This window comes from Prosopis cineraria, unplaced genomic scaffold, assembly GCF_029017545.1.
Source record: "Prosopis cineraria cultivar Desert tree isolate PC_DT_omini unplaced genomic scaffold, ASM2901754v1 PC15, whole genome shotgun sequence".
Classification (NCBI taxonomy): Eukaryota; Viridiplantae; Streptophyta; class Magnoliopsida; order Fabales; family Fabaceae; genus Prosopis; species Prosopis cineraria.
In genome coordinates this window covers 3,893,803-3,914,382 of record NW_026555346.1, presented here as the reverse complement: position 1 = coordinate 3,914,382, position 20,580 = coordinate 3,893,803, and the positions used below count along the sequence as shown (strand labels likewise).

The window sequence follows — 20,580 nt, the reverse complement described above, 5'->3', positions numbered from 1 at the left end:
GAAGTATAATTTAAATTTAAAAAAACATAAAATATAATTTCAATTTTAATTTATGTTATTAAAAATTGCTTTTTTAAAAAAAATTAATTTATGAAAAATAAAAAAAGTCATGGGATGGCATTGCAATATCCGACGCAAATTTTAAAGAAAGGGGATTATTTAATGAGCCACTCGTAGTTAGACGGCGTGGATTCCTGCACGTGCGTTCCATTCAGGCAAGCTTATGAATGGATGACATTCAATTTGATTGACGTTACATTCTTAAGAGGCAGCTTTGGGTGGGGCAAACAAAATTGAATTAAATTTTATCTATTCAATTTATTTTTTTAAAAAAAATTAGTTAATTAATTTGATTCGATTTGAAAATTATTAAATTAAATAAATCAAACTGATTAAATTATGCATATATTTTTTTATATTTTTAAAAATATAAATAAATTTTTATCAAGATGAGTAAGAAATATCTTTCTATTATTTACAGTAATAGTATTTTTTTAATGTGATGTTTTAATTTTTTATTTTTATAATTTTATTTTTAATGCAATAGTATTAAGTTTTATTAGTTTTATCATAAATTATGATATAAAATTATTATTTTTTGTTGGGCCCTCAATATCAAAGAAAAAAATTGAATAAAAGAATATATGAATAATTAGTTTCATAAACCTAAATCAAAATTCATGAATCGAATAGACTAATTTAATTGAATCATTATAATTTGATTTGATTTTAATTCTGTTTAATCATGTATTTTGATTCGACTGGATTTAAATTTTTTATATAATTTGACCGATCAATTTTAGGAGAATTAAAACTGATCCGATCGGATGCTCTCCTCCAGTGTTGGAAAATGGAAGCTCAATTAACTGCAACGATTTTTTTTTTCCGGCCTTTTATATGAATTTGGTGGACAAAGTATAAATACCAAACTTGACAGTTAAAAATTAAAAGGGGCGCAAGGATGGCCGAAGCACTTCCTGATTAGGAGCTCCAAAGGTGGGTCCAGAAACAAAAAGCAAGCTGGAAGACAATGCCATTCATATACTACAAGGAGGCTGAGGCTCGGGCTCGTTCATTTTAGTATTGCCGTTTGCTTCCTCAAAGTTCCGGTCGCTTCTTTTCCACAATGGTTTTTTTTTTTTTTTTTGGGTCTGAACTTCCCCCATTTCTTTTAAGAATAAAAAGGCAATAACTAAATTAAGCCACCCCTGCCGCCCGCTACCAACGCTGGTTTATCTAATTTTGTAAAAATGTATGGGAGCAAAGCCGAAACCCAAACGGGAGGGAAGTGACAATGAGCAATGAACAAAAGAAAAACACCATATTTTAATTTAAAATATAAAAATTAATTAACTATAATAATTATGTCTAAAAATAAAAAAAGTGAACTAAAATGTCTTAACATGAGTATATATTAATTTTTTTTCATTAATGTAAATTATGAGAGGTGGTTTAAGAAATATGTAATAAATGTTTATTGGAATGGGCGATTTTGTTTATAAAAAAAATACAAACCAAAAGTGATAGTTTCTTTGATAATAAAAAATAGAGGAAATATATAATACTTCTTGTCCTAAATTATAAAATACTTTTAAAAAAAATTCAACATCCTAAAATATAAAATACTATGATAAAAATAAGGTTTCATTCATACTTTTTCAATATTACCCTTCTCATATATTTTCTCTTTTCAATATTCTTTTATCAATAGAGTATTAAATGAATGGTGTTTTTGAAAGTTTATATTTTTATTTTAAAAAAATAAGGTTGTAAAATATATTTAATAAGTTTTATTAGTACATGAAATTTTATTTAAAAGTGTCATATAATTTAGGACGGAGGAAGCGTGACTCATTTTATTTTATTATATATTATTCATCAAATCTAGCATTATCTGTATGTAACAATTTTCACCCCAATTAAAATCCACTCATGCCTTTTACCCATAATAATAATAATAATAATAATAATAATAATAATAATAATAATAATAATAATAAAAAAAAAAAAAAAATCCACTCATGCCGAAGATGTCTAATAAATGTTTGCTAGAGAAGGATGATCTAATTGTTTAATTTGAGAAAGAAATATTGCATTGTCGCGCGTTTCTTTCTTTCCCTTTTCCCCTATAATTGTGGAGTGTTTCATCACTCTCATGCGAAAAAAACGTAAAAGGAAGGAAGCGCTCTCTGCTACTAGGTTTTCTTTAGTGCCTTAGCAACTTGTCTGCTTCTTGGTCTTTGCTTTAGTCTCTTGTGATCTTTCTTTCTGAATCTGGTCTTCTTTCTTGTTTCTCCTTTCTTTAGTTTTATTTGCTTTTACTCCTATTGTTTGTTTATGATGTTTCTTCCTAAATCTAGTCGTTCTCATATTATGTTTTGTCATCCTTGTTTCCTAGTCTTTTGAGTCTTGGATAATCATCCTCTTCATGTTTTTAAGCTACAATCTTTAATTTATCTTCATTGGTGTCTTCAAGTTTCTATTAATATTATTCAACATCTTGGTCCTTTTTTATCCTATTTTTTTCATTTTAAATTTGATCTTAAATTCATCTTAAGTCATGTGTTTGGCTAATCCAAGGCTTTTCCTTATCTGTTTTCAATTGAGATGAGTCCTTTTCTTTTCTTTGTATAATTCTTCTTCATTTTGTGTTTGGATTTGTATTTTTGGTCTTCCGTTGTCTTATTATTCCTACTCTGCTGCTTCTTTTATTAGCAATAAGTTACGTTGTTTCCTGAGCTTTGATCATTCCTGCCTCTCTTCTAATTTAGGTCTTCATCTCTTTGTTTGGGTTTCTAATTTTTCTCATCTTCTTTTGAATCTCACCTAGTTTTCCTATGTTAATGAACCTTTTGTTTTTCAATTCTCCTAGAGAATGTTGGACGTCTTTGTTTTCGCTGTCTACACGTTGATTGCATGGCTTTGCACTGCATGTCGGTGTCTGCTCAATGATGTTGAAATGACATTCAGGTTCATTTCTCAAGTTTAGGCTCCTCAAAGTCAGCTAATGCTTCTTTTAAGGGCCATAGTTATAGTGTTCACAGGGTACCAAGTGTGATTTTAAAGTCCAATATAGTGGGGTCTTCTACTAATGATCGTGTTTTCTTTAAGGGGTCATGTTTACATGGCCTCTTGCATGTCCCTTCTATGATGGCTTCTTTTAATTTAGTATTGCCATACTTAAAAGAAAAGCCTCGAAAGATGCCATCCCTGCTATTTTGACTTCTTAATCTAAAAAGAGGCTCTGTGTTGATGTACATGCTTCTAATGTATTGGCCAAGATTGACATGATGAAATAAAAAATTTTTAAGACTGGTTCTGCTATTGACTCACCTATACAACTTGCCAAGAGGATTAAAAGCTTTCATCAACTCAATGAGTCATCGTTAAATGCCGCTACCTATTACTCCTCAATAAACCATAGTTGTGGTTTTGCTGACTTGCTAAGATGTCTACTTGGATTGACTCAAAGGTTCTCTCTCTTATGGGTACGTCTTTCTTTATGGGTTAATTTGGTTGGTTTGCATGTTTCATGCAAGCTGTTCCTTTATCCACCTGAAAAAAATGTAAGATAGGGTGCATTAGGATTTACGCTATGGTTGACCTCAATTATTTTAGTCAAAGTGGTACCTACCGCCCTCAGTCTGTAGAACATTATAACGACAATATTCTTCCTAAAGCTTCACACTAGGGTTCTTGTCTTGGTTTTGTGAGCTTTAATACCAAAAAAGCTCTCATTTCAAAGTGATGCAATGTCAAACAATAGGATATTATAAAATAAGCAGTGTCATGATATCCCATCTTACTGGAGGCTACTCATCTTTCCAGCTCATTTGGTTTTATTTTTACTATTACAGTTATGTTTTTGGCTCTCTTATCAAATTTCCATTTTTCATTCTCACTTTATAGATGTTGGTATCTTTATGATACTGATAAATCATTGCTTTCTCATGCCTTTTATGCCTTTCATACCTTTCCTCTGAGAACCTTTGGTTCTCATGTTTGTGCCTTCATGGCACTTTGTTATATGAAGATGACACTTTTTACTTATTCACGCAGATACTGCATTGTTGGTTCATGGTTCTCCTTCTCCTTCTGAATTGCAACAAATTTTTTCAGAGCGCCAGTGATATGGACCTAACAAGGAGCTTCCTTTTCTTTTTATCTTTATGTTCTTATTTTGTCTTTTCCTTCTTCTTTTTTTGTTAAGTCCAATCTGTTTTGGATTGGGCTTATGCTTGCAAAGGACTAATGTTTCATTTTAATAAATTGTCATTTTATCAAAAAAAAATTACAGAGTGTTTCATCCAAGGAGATTTGTTTCTTTTGTTTTTCTTTTTTCTTGCCTTACTTGTTGATTTTTTTTAGTAGAATTAACTTGTTCAATTGTTTAACCACTCCACTATCTAAATTCCAATGCATGAATGCCTGCAAGCTCTAACCCAACACCTAAAAACTCCCTCACGAAACCAATTAGGACCATAATTGCACTGGGTTTATTGGCTTTTTATTCAGGAAGACTAATTTTTGTATTGTTATGGTAAAAAAAGACCGAGTAGTTTATTTGTAGTAGATTGTAATAACATTAACAGCACTTAGGCTGATCTTGTCTCTTATTATATATATATATATATATATTATATAAAAGATAGGGTGATTTTAGGAACCTCTTCATTGTTGATACTGAAATTCACAGTTGAGTCAACTGCATATCAATGGTGGATTGTGCTTTTCATTACCAGATCTAATGGAAGATTGGTTGTCATTTATCATACTTCAATTCAACGGGCAGCGACTAAAATGGTTCCAATATTGCTAAATTTAGGTGTTCCTTCTTTACACAATATACTCCATCGCTATACCTCAATGCGTCTTATGAGAAATAATTAACAAACGGCCACGTATTCTCTCTTGAAGGATTGTTAATAGAGAAAAATAGGTTATTACGAGGCAAAAAAGGAAAAAGAAAGATGCTCTTTGATTTGCGTATTTTGTAATGCATATTTTCTTATAGGCGTCTTATTCTGTCTTTGGCATCCTTTGGCATGCATCAGCCTCTTTTTCTTTTGCTCTTTAAGTGGTGTAGCTTGGGGCCTTTTTGTTTTTCCTATAAGCTTTGGGGGGTGTATTAAGAAGTAAATAGTTGCTTTAGAAAAAGATTTAAAGTTCTATGTTTTTCATATATATATATATATATATATAAAGTTTGCCCTTCTTTAAAACACGAAAAAGAGATGCCTGCTATTTAAATATTAGAAATTAAAAATCCCTTTTTAATAGTATGATTTTATGAAGTATATCTAATCTTGTTATTTCTACCAAAGTATCTCAGTGACTTTGTCTAAAAAAAATCTTAATGAAATTTCAAAATTTTCTTGTAAGTTTAATATTTTAAAATTACTCATGATTACTAACTTAATAGTGCTATCATCTAATTTAGCTGTTCATTTAACATTGATGTACAGTAGCAAAGTGCTTATATCTTGTGTTTTCACTATTGTTGCTATAGATCAAACATGTTAGTATGTGTTTGTTTTCTGTTGGGTAACAGTTAGTTTGTCAAAAGTTCATTTGATAAAAATTAATTTAGTAAAAGTTAATTATTGTAATGAAATTTATATTTTGGTATATTTTTTTACAAGTTAGTTTGAATAAGTACTAAATGTTGCTTTTAGAATATAAGTTTCAAAAATAAAAAATTTTAAGTTGGTTAAAAGCATATTCAATCACATCTAGAAAGGACTTTTTGAAAAAAAATGGAAATCAAACAACATCTAAATCCAAAATCCATTTTAAAAGTCCTTTTAGAGATTTTAATTGAAAACCAAATGGACCCTTACTAGAAAACAATTTAAGCAACATATAGATACTCAAAAAAAATGTATAAGATATTGTCATGCGAGAAAAGGAAATAAACCCAGGTAAAAAAAGGTTTTATAAAATATAAACATACGAAAAACTATTTACAAATCAATTGCAAACATTATTACATTTCAAAATGTGTTTGCTAATGTTTAAGCATTTGATCATAACTTATAAAATGGTGAGATCAAACGTTATTATTGATGTGAGAATCAAGAATCTTGAACCTTAGCTAAGCTTTAACGAGCTTTCAAAACAAACTCATCTAAATTTTCCCCTTAACAAAGGTGTGTTCCCCTATCTACTTACAACTGTACATATATGTAATAGAGATGAAAATTCGGGCAAGCCTGACTCTTAAGAGCTTAAGCTTTAAAGCTCAATTATTTAAATTTTGGCCTAATTTTGAAGTTCGACCCTTACTAATAGGGCTCAGAGCCAAGCCTTTAAGCCCTCTAAGTCGATAATCTTTAAGTTGCAGCCAAGACCTCATGACAGCATTTGTCATGATAACTCCTAACCATGAACTTCTGATGCTTATAACTTTTGATTCGTATTTTCGACTGAGGTGATTCAAGTGTTCACGTGTAAAAAGTTTTATAATATAGCTAATAGTTTTAGTTTCATATCAATCCGACATCAAATGAAGAATTTGAACACCCAAAACCAAAACTTCACATTTTTTCTTCTAAATCATCAACCAAGTGTCCAAATTTCAAATCGTAAGCCATTAACCCACACAAAGGCTTGAACCACACTTAATAAGTCTTAATACACTTGTCCAAATAGTCACAAGCATTAAACAACTTTTAATATAAGAATTGACCACAAGACACAAAATGAGGGGGTAAAAATATAATTTTTTTATATTCAAGCTAAACAATCACCCAAAATATATAAAACTTATTTAACTTGTTAAAATATACTTGTTTAAACTATCTTGATCCACTATCATAGTTAGTTCAGGGGTTAGGACTAGTATTAGAAAAACAAGCTACGGGCTAACTTGTGAGCTAGCTCTCGTGTGCTGGCATTTTTACAACTTGGGTTGGCCCAGCTCACTATATAAAACAGATTGAAAAATCCAACCCAACCTATTTTCTGGTGGGCTAGGTAGCTAGTGGGTTGGCCTGTATAAATTTATCAAATTTTTTTAACAATTTAAAATTTATATAACATAAATTTATATATTTATTTGATATTTTAAGGAAAATTATCAATTAAAAAAACTTGTAAATAAATAAAATAAACATAGAATTCAACCAAGCAAATTAATTTTGCTAGATTTTTACTATTAATCATCTTCTCGTCTAAGTGTGTTATCTTTCTTACTGAGAAATAAAATTTTAATATAAACCCATATTATTTTTCTTAATAAATTTATATTTGTGATTTCAATCATTAGATCTTGTGAGATTAACAAATAATATATATTTAAAATATTTCTATAGAAACTAACAAATCATTGATTTACAAACTATAACAAAAATTTCATTTGCAAACTGCAAGAAAGATTTACACTATCTTTCAAATGTAAATAACATATTTGAGAGTCATAAATTATATATTTAAAAAATATTGTTATTATTATATTTTTATAAAAACATATAATGTGATTGAAAATATAAAATTATTTAAAAAAGGCTGGCCTGCAAGCTTAACTCATTTTCCCAGCTCTAGTTAGAACCCTACTATGGTCAAGACAATCTAAAAATGCCTAAAATTAAATATTTTAAGCTAAAAATGCAAGTGAACTTTAAATAAATATAAGTCCATGTAAAAGACCTCTAGTTGGTAAATATTGTATTCAAATTATATATAAAAGATAAAACTAGAGATGTTATAAATGATTACTCAGTCTTTAGCTTCACAGGCCTCCCTTTGCTCTTAGTTTGATCCTCACTTGTAAACATTAAACTATGAGAATGAGATAAATATCTCAATGACTAAGTAATTTAATTAAGCATATTAAAGTGTGGCAATTACAATAATTAAACGTTTAATATCACATAAGACAAACCAATATTATTCACAAATGCATCTTTATAATGTATTTTGTATAATCAAATGCAACCGCCTTATACAACTCCTTATATCATCTAACCAAATTTATGGGCTATTGTCTTATATAGGTTTAGCTCATGTGACTAGATTAACTCTGCTTTTCAATTGTGAAAGGTCACCTGACCAAAGACTCCCCCGTTTACTCTTGAACTATGAATTCCCTCTACTTGAATTTCAAAGGTGTCATAAGTGCTGACCCACACTGTCTAATCTAGGGCCGGTGATATTGAGCGTGCTCAACCTATGCTATACCCGTAGATTGTTGGGAATGGTGAGCACATATAATAATGAAATATGCCAACTACTGTGTGCAAACTCAATGAAGGCTACGCCACTTGGATTTTCTATAATAACCTTTATACTATGTTAGGGTGAACTCCCACCCATTATAGTCATGTAAGTTCAATTAACAAATGTGAATATAAGTTCATGCATATCATAGCAATTCATCATCATTATAATTTCTAAAACTTGCATGCTTATTACAGTTTGCACTACATTATAATTTACAATAGTTAGTTATATAATAAACTCATAATCAATCTAGGCTCACAATTCATTTTTCAAATACCAAATAAAATCTATATAAATATAATCATCAAGCATTTCATCACATATGCATAAATAGTATCACATCTCTTCCAACATTATCAATTATAACCACTCATCATGTTAACATATTCATCTCATAGGCAATCTATGCTTAACATTTATATAAATATAATCAACAAACATTTCATCACAATAAGTCATGTTTCATATTTAGGTAATAGTTTAAAATTAACATATTCATTCGTAAGCTCATTTAAAACCATCCATAATAATGCTTAAAGTGTAAATAATACTTAAATTTTTTGTTACCTCAACTCTTAGTTGGTAAACTAAGAGTACATATGAATATCAAATGGAGCCTCCAATAAGCTAAATAGCACCAACAATAATTAATCTACAATCAAACTCATAAATAGTCATTAATGACTAATTATCTTTAATTAACTTTAATCAAAGCCTAAACCCAAAAACCCTATTGTGATCATCTACCCACAATTAAATTCATTTTAAGGTTTCGTTAGTTCATTTAGACTCATATTAGCCCAGTCAACATCATTAATAACTCATAACCTTTTTATCTCAATTAATTAGTTTTAGGGTTTACTTCAAACCTCACTTTAAAACTCTAAAACTTCATTAGCATTATAACCCAAATATTAGACACTTAAATAAACACCTATTAATTCCTTGAAGTTAGAATTTTAGGAAAAATCACAATTCATTTTCGAATTCCCAAAGAACTATCTAAAAACAATGATAAAAATGCACGAGAGGAAGAGAAGAGGTTGTAGGCACTTATCTAGGTGATTGTAAGCTTTAAAAAGACTTAATTGGATGCTCACAATAAACCTTAACAGAGTTCTCCTTGTCACATTTGGACTCCCACTTAAATCTTTAATTTTATGAGTTGAAATGCAAATCTGAAGGTTTAAAAATTGAATTTTGGCTACTGCCAAAGGCTAAAATTTAAGGTTTCGAACATGGTTCATCTAATTAGGCCTAAAACGTGGCCAATACCACTCAAGGTCTAATTTTAAGCCCTAATTAGGGTTCGATAAACACATTAACCATACATTATCTTTCAATTTGAGTCAACTATCAATTGTCTAATTTATCCTTAATTACTTAATAAATCTAAAATTAATTTCTTCAAGATGTTACACCAAGTCCATCAAGATTCTCTTATTGGTTTGTTCCAACAGAATTGCTTTATCGCCTCAGGCTATCCCATCGATCATTAAAAGATTTTTTTTTTACTTTATAGGAGCAGAATCAACCTTCACAGATATGAGAGGCGAGAAAGAGAGCAAAATTTAGCCTGTTAGGGAAGAGATGTGAGATGTGGATGAGATGCAAGACAGAGAGGGAGAGACAAGGGACGAGGGGTGCGAGGTTGAGTGGTTGACAAGCTGTGGTTGAAAGTGTGAGGCAGTGAGGAAAAGACAAGCAAAAAGAAGCAAGAGGCAATTGTAGGATTTAGAAAATCAAGTGATTAGGGTTAATAATAAGGTCTATTCTTCAAACTAATTAAACACGCATTTCATAAAATTTTTTTAAAAATGATAATAAAATAATATAATTTGAAGAATCATTTGGGCTTGTGTTTTTTATTATTCAAGACTTAATCGATGAGACCCTTAAGTTCAGTTATTTTAAAAAAATTTAATTTTTAAAATTTAAAATTTTATTTAAATATGACCTTTAACCTTAACCCCAACCTTTTGGCCTAACTTTTACTCTTGAATTTAATATGTCAAATATGCGTATGGATCACTATTTTAATAGTGTTTATCGAAAAAGATAGAAGGAACCGAAGCATTGCCGAGGCCCTTGCTCGAGAGGAAGGTGATTAGGAATTTCTCCTGATCGAGTCGCCGACCTGCTTCGTCCGTCGGCTAGTCCTTCCATTTTATTGCTTAATGCCGATCCCCATCGCCCCTCCCATAACCCCCATCACCACCACCAAACCCAACCGTCTTTGCAGAATTTAACTGTTCACTCAGTTTCCTACACGCCACCGCCTCTCTCTCAAAGCCTCACCCTTCCAAAATTTACACGACCCGCCGGTCTCACGCTCTGCAACGTCCCTATTCCTTCACCCTCGCCCCCAATTCCATGTTCTAGGATTTGTATTTCCTTTTCCGCTTTCGGTGGGTCCTTTCTCTTTCGGGTTAGCTTCGAGCTAACTTTCCAATTCCATGGGATCGTTCGGGATGGGGCTTTGGGGGTTCCATGTCGCCTTAGCCGTGTTGCTCTCGGGGAGCCTTACTTGCGCCGCCCGACCGCCTGCGGTTTATCTTGCGGGCAGCGTTTGTTCTCCCGCGTCCCTCTCCGAATCGATCTTAGGGTTTCGTGATTGGAGCTGCTCGCTTGGCGATGCTGTTGGATCCAACGAATATGTTGGTGTCACCGAGGTGAATACTCTTCTTTTATTTTCACACGTTTTCTAATTTGTAATATATCTCTCATTTCCTTGATTTTTCTGATTTTCGATTGCTTAGCTGCTTTCGCGTAGTTTGGTTGCCTTGTCGAGGGCAAAATTCATGCGTCCTTGGGGAATTCAACTTATCCCTAACTTCGATGATGCGTAGTTTTGGGGTCGGAAGTGCATCTTCTTTGTACACTTGAGATGATGAATCTCAAATTCTCGTCGGGAAGAATTTTGAAAGGGTTGCGATAACTTAACCTAAAACTACGGTTTTCGTTTAGGAAAATGATTGAGCTTCTGAGAAAATCATACTGTGATGTTCACCTCTTAAGCTTCGTTTCATTTATTTGTTTTTGGGCTTGACGAAAGCCTTTGAACACATGGTTTCTTGTTTCATATTTGAAGTTTTATTTTATTATTTAGTTTGTTGTTGTGCGTACATAAGCCACATTGATAGATTTCGATCTTAAGATTTTAATCAGAGTACTCTGTATTGTGTTTCACGCACACTTGTGACTATGCTGTATATGTGCGTGATGTTAGAAGCTATATCGGTTTATAATTTTTTCATGCTATTTATGATCTTTCTGCTTTATAGCTGTTCATATCACAAATAAAGCGGTGGCGTTCTTAAGATGTAGCTTTGGCGTGAGTTTTGGCATTTTCTTTTTCCCTGAATTCAACAGCAACTGCAGAGCAAACTAGGATGCACACCTTACAACAAATTGATGAGTTTTGGCTTATTGATGTTTATTTTTGTTCATTAATTTTATGAGTTCCACAATGTATGGAACTTTGTCCACATTGATGAAGATGATAAAAGATTGAAGGTATACTTCTTATGGATTTTATACATCATAATATGCAGGGAGATGAAATTTCATTGCAAAAGGCATTAAATATGGTCCACAAGAATAATCATGATTATGTGGCTGTCCTCTTCTACGCATCTTGGTGCCCTTTCTCTAGGATATTTAGACCAATCTTCTCCATCATGTCTTCCCAGTACCCTTCCATTCCACATTTTGCAATTGAAGAGTCAACTGTCAGGCCTAGGTTTGTGTTATTTCGCTTCTTTTATGAATTGCTTGCAGTACATTTTTTTCTTTGCTGAAAATAACGTGAATCCATCGCTTGCAGTATACTATCAAAATATGGTGTCCATGGCTTCCCTACACTATTCATTTTAAATTCTACCATGCGTGTTCGTTATCATGGGTCCCGAACCCTTATCTCTCTATTAGATTTCTATAGTGATGTTACTGGTAAGTTCACTCTTGCCCTCTTTTCGCTTTTATTTTGTTAAATGACTTCTTCATTTTAATCAGTTCATGCAGCTAGGTCTGCACGAAATCTTCTGATGTAGCTAGTTTTCATTGCCCTTTAAAGTAGTCTGAATTATTTAAACACTACAAAGGAACTTATTAGTCCATTTTAGAATTATGTCCCAATCTTCCTGAAACAACACCAGAATGGCTCCGGATATGAAAAGTTTTCCCTTATTATGTAATCTCCCAAATGTACACAGAAGAAATGGGTGGCTTTACTTGAATACTTCCAACTTTATGCTGTGGAAATTGTTCGTTTCATCTGGTGGAGTGTCATTTTGCCATAAGATGTTCATTATTTTCGTTTCAGTTTGGTAATTGGTGAATGTGAAATTTGGATGCTTGTTTCCATTGACATGATTTGCCACTGCCCTTGGTTAACCTGTGTTGCATTTTGTGTTGTAGTTGAAGCACGGTCTGGGCCATATGATATGTTGTTATCGTTTATCTTTTTTTTTTTAACATGTGTTTTTCTTTAAAAATTGTCTCAGGTGTGGAAGAAGTCCCTTAACATCTCTTTCGTGTGATTATGCTTGTAAGCTTCATGTGACGGTGCCCTCTTGTTATTTTTCTCATAAATGCAGGGATCAGGAGTTTTTCACATGGCCAGCTGTCTCTTGAGAAAATTGGGAGCCTATCAGTCCTCGAGAAACATGGACACACTGAGCCAGAAAGTTGTCCATTTTCTTGGGCAAGATCGCCAGAAAATTTGCTGCGGCAGGAGACATATTTAGCTCTGGCTACTGCCTTTGTGCTTTTGAGACTACTATACTTCATTTTCCCTACACTGCTTAAATGCTTTCAATGTGTTTGGAAAAGTGTTATCCAAAATATTAGATTAGGGAGTTTGTTGGAACATCCTTTGGTATATCTGAAGCGAATAATGCAGTCCATAAGCTGTCTAAGAGTGCCTTGCAAGAGAAGTAACCTGCAGGAAGGAGCACTGAATGCTAAAGTTTGGGCTTCCAAATCCCTTGCCACAGTTTCAATTGGGGAGGGTAGCACCAGCCGTGTGATGCACCAGTAAGCTGATTGCACTGGTGACCAGATTTCTTTGATGAGCGTATACCCTCTGAAAGGCTTGGCGGCAATGTAGAGCGTGGAACTCGTGTTATAGGATTTATCTTCAGACCCCTTCATGGGTGGTACGTGGCTTGATGATCATTAAGAAGGTTATCAGGTTCCTGAATGAATAAATTACTCCTTCCACATTTGGCCACATGATTTAGAATACTTATGCATTTGGCATGATAGAAATTTGGGACTTCGATGTGAATAGCTTTTATAATTAGCAAACTCAAGCTGAAGTCTTTAATTCTTTGCCTTGTAGGCTTACATGAAGGCCCATTGTTGACCATCACTACATAAATTATTTCTTGTTGAGAATGAAGTGATTGTAAATGCTGCATAGTCCTATTGAGTATTATTGGTCATCATGCTTGTGGACTAAAATGCATGATTGTGTTGATACGGATGAGATGGTGATGCTTCTTAACCCTAGCGAGGGTAAAAATAGTCGTGTTAATTAGATCGCTCATATTCGGAGACGTTGCTTTCACAAGCTACACGTATCCGAATTATCATTCTTCGCGCATGCAGGTTATTCTCTGTTGGGCGGCCAGTTGATTAAACTAGTCTTTCTTGATTGGACGCTGGAGTTTTGATGTTTGAACAGCGGATTTACGGTGGATATACTTCAACAAAATTGTCATATTGGATTAAAAGTCACCCGTTTCTGACAGGACCAGGGAACTACCAGTTAGATTTTATAAAATTTTGTCCAATGAAAACAATTTTCTAAATATTTTACCAAAGTTTTGCAAAATTATTTCAAAATCACCAAAAATTTATTCTCCTAATTCTTTCGCTGGCGAGGGGTATATTCTCCTAATTCGTGAAGTACACTCGTGAAGCTCTCGGCGAGGTATTGTATGCTGAACAATGTATATTTCGAAACAGTGGTGAGAGCACTGAATGGTATGCTCCTAAGTGACTTAAATCGTGAAGTATGTTTCGATCCTGAATGATAGTGAAAGTGGGTTTGTTTTGGTCACAAGTATAAAATTTCAATCTTTTTTCGCTTGCTTTATTGTTTTTTTCCCTTCAAACTATCCTATAGATCTATTTATGAATGAATAGAAGGCAGACATTTTAAGAAAATTAACACACGGAAATCTGGATGCGTCGTGCTGGAGTAAGGAGTTGGAGGACGGACGGAAGAATCAGCTACGAACAACTTCGACATTATCTAATGTCATAATTTACAAGTTTCTCTTCGTTACCCCTACATTTTTTTTAAAAAAATTCTCTTGCTTAAACTTAAAATGACAATCATTCTTGTCGAAAAGCCGGATGCCATTCTTTTACGGTTAAAAATAAAGTTTCGAGTATAATTTGGCATGGGTTGTGGACGATTAATAGCGATTTATAGAGCATCAACAATAAAACGCTAAAAGGAAAGGTTTATACTATATACCAAAGAGAGTGAATCTGACCTGGTTGGAGACGAGAATTTGTGCCGTGGAATAATGAGAATTAGCATTGTGTGAGAGACGCGTCAGTGGTCATCCGGTTTTCGGCTCGCAGGAACGCTCCATCGGATAATCCTCTATCCAATCTCTTTTAATAATTTTTAATGTAGCTTAGGCTGTGTGATTGATTTTGTGTTTGTATCATATTGGTTTTACTGAAATGCCAAATTTACATTTTCATTCAATTGTTTCTTTGGGCTTTTGTAAATTGCCACCTTCCATTTTTACGTGTGCTGTTTATATATGCCGTATGCAGGGCCTGCCATCTGGCCAAGCAAGCATTTGATGAGGCTAGTGTTGAACTTGATAATCTCAATGAAGAATCCTACAAGGATAGTGCCCTAATTATGCAACTTTTGAGGGACAATCTCACCTTATGGACCTCAGACTTGACCGAGGAGGGAGGTGAGTTTATGTAATGCCTCTTTCCTGATATTAAAGGGCTGCTATTATGAATATTCCTTTAGCAGCCAATTTTGACGTTACCCTTTTTTCTATGGTGGATCTAAAGAACCTCCAAAATTAGATTGTCGTATTACTTAGTTTGTCACTGTTGACTACTTCCATCCAACCTTGCTTAATACTCTTTACAAATGCTTGTAGGTTGGTTTGCGATGATTTATATCAATGCTATAGTTTTGCACATGTTGTAATTTGTCATGTAGTTCTTTTGACAATTAAAACTGCCTGGTTTTTAATTTGAGCCTCAATTTTTGGAGCCCAAGTATGATGCACAAGTTTCATGGTTGCTATTATTATTAAACATTTTTCTTATATGGGTATTACGGACTGATATATTAGGACATAATACTTTCATAGTTTGGGACATGGAGCTTATAATTTAAGGTCATCCCAGCATGTACCTGTTCTTGGGTCATGATTTAAGTTGTTGCTTTCTGGGGTGAAGTTGCCGGCCATTTTTTATGATGCATGCACTCTATGTCATATATTTCATGAAAACTGATCTCCCTTTGAATTTGATTCTGATGCTATACGTGCTTTTAAAATTTATGAAACGAAGTCTGAAGTTCTTAAAGTTGCACACTGTGTTAATACATAGAGTAGAAACAGCGTGCTTGCTGATACCAGCTAGAGAAGATTTGTTGCATTTGCATTTTAAGATTGTTACTTTCCATTCAGGAATTTTTTTTTTTTTTAATTTAAGACCATGTGTTGATTCTTTCAATCACCATGTTTCAACCCGGCAGCTGAGCCATCAAAAGTTGATGAATCTCAAGCAGAGGAAAGATAAAGCTAGTGTAAGTGTTGTATCACCTTGCAGCTGTTACTGGGCTACTTGCTAAAGTTGAACTATTTTGTATCAGAGATTTTCTGTATGGATCAATTGATGATGTGAATTCGTTTGGTGGGATGGTTGGATAGGAAACTGTCGTGTAAATAATGGATTTGGTCACGAAAGAGATGGAGAAGCTATGTTTGGTCAGTTGTAGAAAAAATTACTCTTCGGCCCGTTTGTATGGTTTTACTCATAAAAAACACCGGATCTGCCAGCCTGTGCTTTGATAATATTACCCCTTGTTAATGACAATGACACTTCTATCGTCGGTCGGCCTCTTCTACTTTAGTGTCATTGTTTTCGGCTACTGATTAAGGACTCTGAATACCAGGTCCAGGTGCACATAAAAAAATATATGATATTTGCCTGGGTTACTGATTAGAGAAAACTTTCAGTTATTTTTGCAGCATTCACAGTTAAATTGGTCTTTTTAAAAAAAAAAAATTTGTTTTCTCATAAGAAATTACACTAAAAAATTTCTATTGAAAAACTTCCTCCGACTTATTTTGTTGAATAAGTTAATAAAATTACATCAATAACATAGTCTAAAAATTACTTTTGTTTCTATTTTTGCCCCACAAAATATCATGAATTTAAAAATACATGCAATCTATTTTTAGGATAAAAAATTAATGCTTCATAAACTTATAAATGATGATCTCGAAACTTTTCTAAAAGATTAAATACAAAAAAGAATGAGAGTAGCAGAAGTAAATATAGCACTTTTTTTTGGCCGGGGGGGGGTTGTCTTTAATTTTTACTCCTCACAAGTCACAACGAATCCAAAATGAAACCAGTGAATTCCTATACAATGACCAGAGAAGTATTACAATGGTTTAGCAGCAGAAAAGATTGGAAATGTCTGTCTTAAGTATCCATTTTGGTGTTGAAACTCACGATTTGTTGCGAGATGTGGGATATGGGGAGCCTGCAAAGGCAGGAGGCTTCAACTCGATGAGGAAAGACTTGAGGACACTGTAGAAGTCCTTGACCTTCTCCACATTGAGGGCGTGTCCTGTGTTTTTTATGACTACTAGTTCAGCGTTGTCCCCCAAATGCCTGTGTTCAAGATTCCCAATTGAGAAGGGGCGATAAAAAGTCCCAAAATAAGAAAAGGGTCAGAGTGTCACTGACTTTTTCAATCTGTGAGCCAGTTCCAATGGGAAGATTTGATCACGTTCTCCCCACACCAGTAACGCAGGCTGCTTCCGAAAAAGAGAAATAAAAACTTGTAATAACCTACACAACTGTCCGATGTTGAACATGTAATAGGGGCATGGAAGAACGAACCTGAGAAATCCGTGGGAGATCAGAAAGCTTTCGGCCCTTCGCGATTGCTATGATCAATTCCCTCCTCTCTTCAACATGATCCCTGCACATTGCCTACCCAAATCCACCATTTCTAGCTCTTATATTCAAAGTTTCATAACTCGTTGTGAGTTGCTACTTATGCTAAGAAATAGCTCTCACTCTAGTCTTGTCAAAGGAAAATGTTATAATGGCTTGGTAAAATTAAAATGAAACTAGAGACACAGAAGTAGCTCCTTACATCAATGAAATCAATAAGGAGACAAGAAGGCAACCAAGCCACCATAGCGGGTTTGGAGAGCGTGAATCCGAGAAGCTCTTTTAGCCTGTCCGGCGTCTGCGGCACCAAAATGTTGACAGCTTCTTCCAAGGCCACCGGGAAAAGCCCTTCCTTCAGGTCCTTTTCTTCCATGCTCACACCGGAGCAGCACAGCACCACCCTCTCCACCATTTCCTTATGCTGAACAGCCATGCTGTATCCCACGAACCCGCCGTAGCTCAACCCCACCAGACTCAGCCTCTGCACGGAGTTAGCCTCCATGAGTCGCATCAAGCACTGAGCTTGGAACGAATCGCTCCGCTCGGGGCGCGTCGTGTAGGAACCACCGAAGAAGAGAAGGTCCGGCACGTACACGTTGAAGAAGGGGGTTAAATGGCGGATGATGTCGCCCCATTGCCACAATGCGTTGGCTCCAAGCCCGTGGATCAGGAGCAGATTTGGTTTAGACTCAACTCGGGTCTTAGGCACCCAGCAATGCATGATAGTCCCGTCTTTCAGGTCAGTGGTAGATGATCGGAGCCCCGACCTTCCGAAGGTGGATCTATAGCACCAGTTTTTGGATTCTGTCAAGTTGAAGCACCCGGTCATCTTCGACAAGTGTGTAGAAAACACAGGCTGCAGCCTGCAGAGAAGATAATCCAGGTCCAGAACAGTAATTAGGAAGAAGGCAAAAGTCACATCTGATATCTGTGATTTAGCGAGTATTTATTCGAGACCAAGTCTCCAGACGCTACATCCTTGAGCAGGCTTTCTACTTTTCTGAGGTTGGAGAAGCTGCAACCACAGTGCTTCCTTCTTTAACTGGATTTGGAGCTCGTGCCTCGTGGCACACGATAAGGGAAGGGAGGACTCCCTTTTTCGTTTTCTTTTTATATATAATAAAATAATCGATATAGCCAATCATTGTGCAGTGGAAGTAAAGGATTGTGGATTGAGAACACGAATCGCACGTTGTAAATTTGATTACTGATTTCTCCCTCGAAGTTGTTCTTTCTTCTTCTTTTTTGAATAATAAATGATTATTTTGGGGCCGCATCTACCCGAACATGTGGCATTTTTATCATGTTAGATGCGCTTTCATCCACCATCCTCCTCGCCTTGTAATGCCCGAGACTTGAGGCTTGTGTGGCGAAAGTAGGTTGGCCATTGGCGTTCGGATGAATGGGTGTTTCTTACCAAATTGTCAAACCAGCATTTCCCACGCATTTCTAGACCAATCCAGTTTCTGTTTGACTCTTCTCTTCTTGTCTGACCCCAAAATTCCTCGTTCTCTTGAGCGATGATTCCAGAAGACAAAAGCCGAGACACTTGAATTGCGTATATAGTCACTTCATCTTCCAGAACAATGCTACTACGACGCCACCGGGAACCCTTTTGCAGTTGGTATTCCCGCGAGGCCTAGCTAGTCACTGTCAGGTAGGAGAAGGACTTCTTCACCTCTCATTGAGAAATTGAGAAATGTTTTGGAAATTAGAAGCGATTATAATTTATTTATTTTTTTAAAGAACGTTTGCCTCCGGGGTGCGCAAATTTAACCGGCAACCGAGGCCCTGAACTTACAGCACTATCCTCTACAACAGCTATTTCGGTAGGACATAAGGCGTAGTATACTCTACCAACAATAAAACTAATCTGCCTTAGATATGACAAATAAAAGCAGCCAATTTCCGTTTGGAATTGCAAAATAGGAGACATGCGCGCAAACACACTAGCATACACTCACACAACCAATCTATATTCTCTATCAAGGAAATTGCAAATCTTCAAGCAAAGTATTCGTGTAAACATAGGCTCTGGTCACTTGTACAAAATAGAAGACAGTATACATTCTCAAAAACTTGATGAAAGAGGTAATGTTACAACTTCGTACCCTTATACCATTCACTTTGGCAAATTACCTATTCCGAAGAATCCTGACAAGGTTCAATCAAGCAAGCATATATTATATGTCGTACGCTCCAATCCGAAAGTTGACATGCAGCATGGATACCCTTATTGTTGGCTTGTTGCTATGTATTACACTCCACAAGAAACGTGCTTCAACAAATGTCGTCTTAGTCTAACCACAATGCAAGATATATCATCGCCACGGTGTCACTACTAAAAAAAAAAACAAAGAAGCTATATATAGCCCTTTTTATATAGTGATTATTAAAGAAACTGTCATATAATTGAGGCAAGGTTAAAAAAAAAAATTATATAGCAATTATTCGAAATGACTGTTATATAGTCTTTCTCTTTAAAATTTTTTCAAGACTATATAGTAATTATTTAAAAAAAAAACTATTATATAGTCTCTCTTTTTTTAAATTTTTTTTCTCAAAGATTATATAGCAGGTAGTCTTGATTATATAACAGTTATTTATAAAGAATACTTATATAGTTTTTAGGATTGTTATATAATTAATGACTATACAACAGTTATTTAAAAAAACTATTATATAGTTTTCTAACTCTAAAAACTTTTAAAATCCATACATTATATATAACATATGGATTGATTATGTCATTATCTTTGAACCATTGGTTTTTTTTTTTAATCCAATGGCACACATACTCTCTCTCTCTCTCTCTCTCTCTCTCTCTCTCTCTCTCACATTTTCTAAATTTAAATTCATCCCTTACACTCTACCTTCATGACATTCAACTCTCTCTCTCTTTCACCAACCTCACCCCTCCACTTTACACTTAACCTTATCTGTTATTCAAGCATCTCTCTTACTCTAAATTTTAAGTTTTCATCTTTTAACACTCACACGATTAACTCTAGCCATAGCCTTCGACGTGATGTACATTCCTTGCATAGATGGTGTTGTGCTCTATCGTCTAGTCTATGTGGTACTTCATTTCACTAGCGCCAGTTTCCCTCAACTAACCTCATCATTGTCCTTGATTATATATTGTTAAATGGAAGGTTGGTGTTCTAAAAT

At 34.4% G+C, this 20,580-nt stretch overlaps 2 protein-coding genes across 2 annotated transcripts; one reads left to right on the top strand and one right to left on the bottom strand.

The window, feature by feature from the left end:
* The first annotated feature begins 10,273 nt into the window (after positions 1-10,273).
* LOC129294749 (5'-adenylylsulfate reductase-like 4) lies at positions 10,274-13,624 on the top strand. The gene is made up of 4 exons (XM_054933221.1): positions 10,274-10,892; positions 11,775-11,962; positions 12,047-12,171; positions 12,819-13,624. Exons 1-4 carry the CDS (start codon positions 10,677-10,679, stop codon positions 13,259-13,261), a joined length of 972 nt encoding a protein of 323 aa, XP_054789196.1. The 5' UTR covers positions 10,274-10,676; the 3' UTR covers positions 13,262-13,624.
* A 3,134-nt stretch (positions 13,625-16,758) lies between these two features.
* Positions 16,759-18,601, bottom strand: LOC129294750 (uncharacterized). Its single transcript, XM_054933223.1, has 4 exons — positions 17,612-18,601; positions 17,353-17,445; positions 17,197-17,264; positions 16,759-17,121 (listed from the first exon to the last, which is right to left on the bottom strand). Exons 1-4 carry the CDS (start codon positions 18,236-18,238, stop codon positions 16,956-16,958), a joined length of 954 nt encoding a protein of 317 aa, XP_054789198.1. The 5' UTR covers positions 18,239-18,601; the 3' UTR covers positions 16,759-16,955.
* Positions 18,602-20,580: the final 1,979 nt, after the last annotated feature.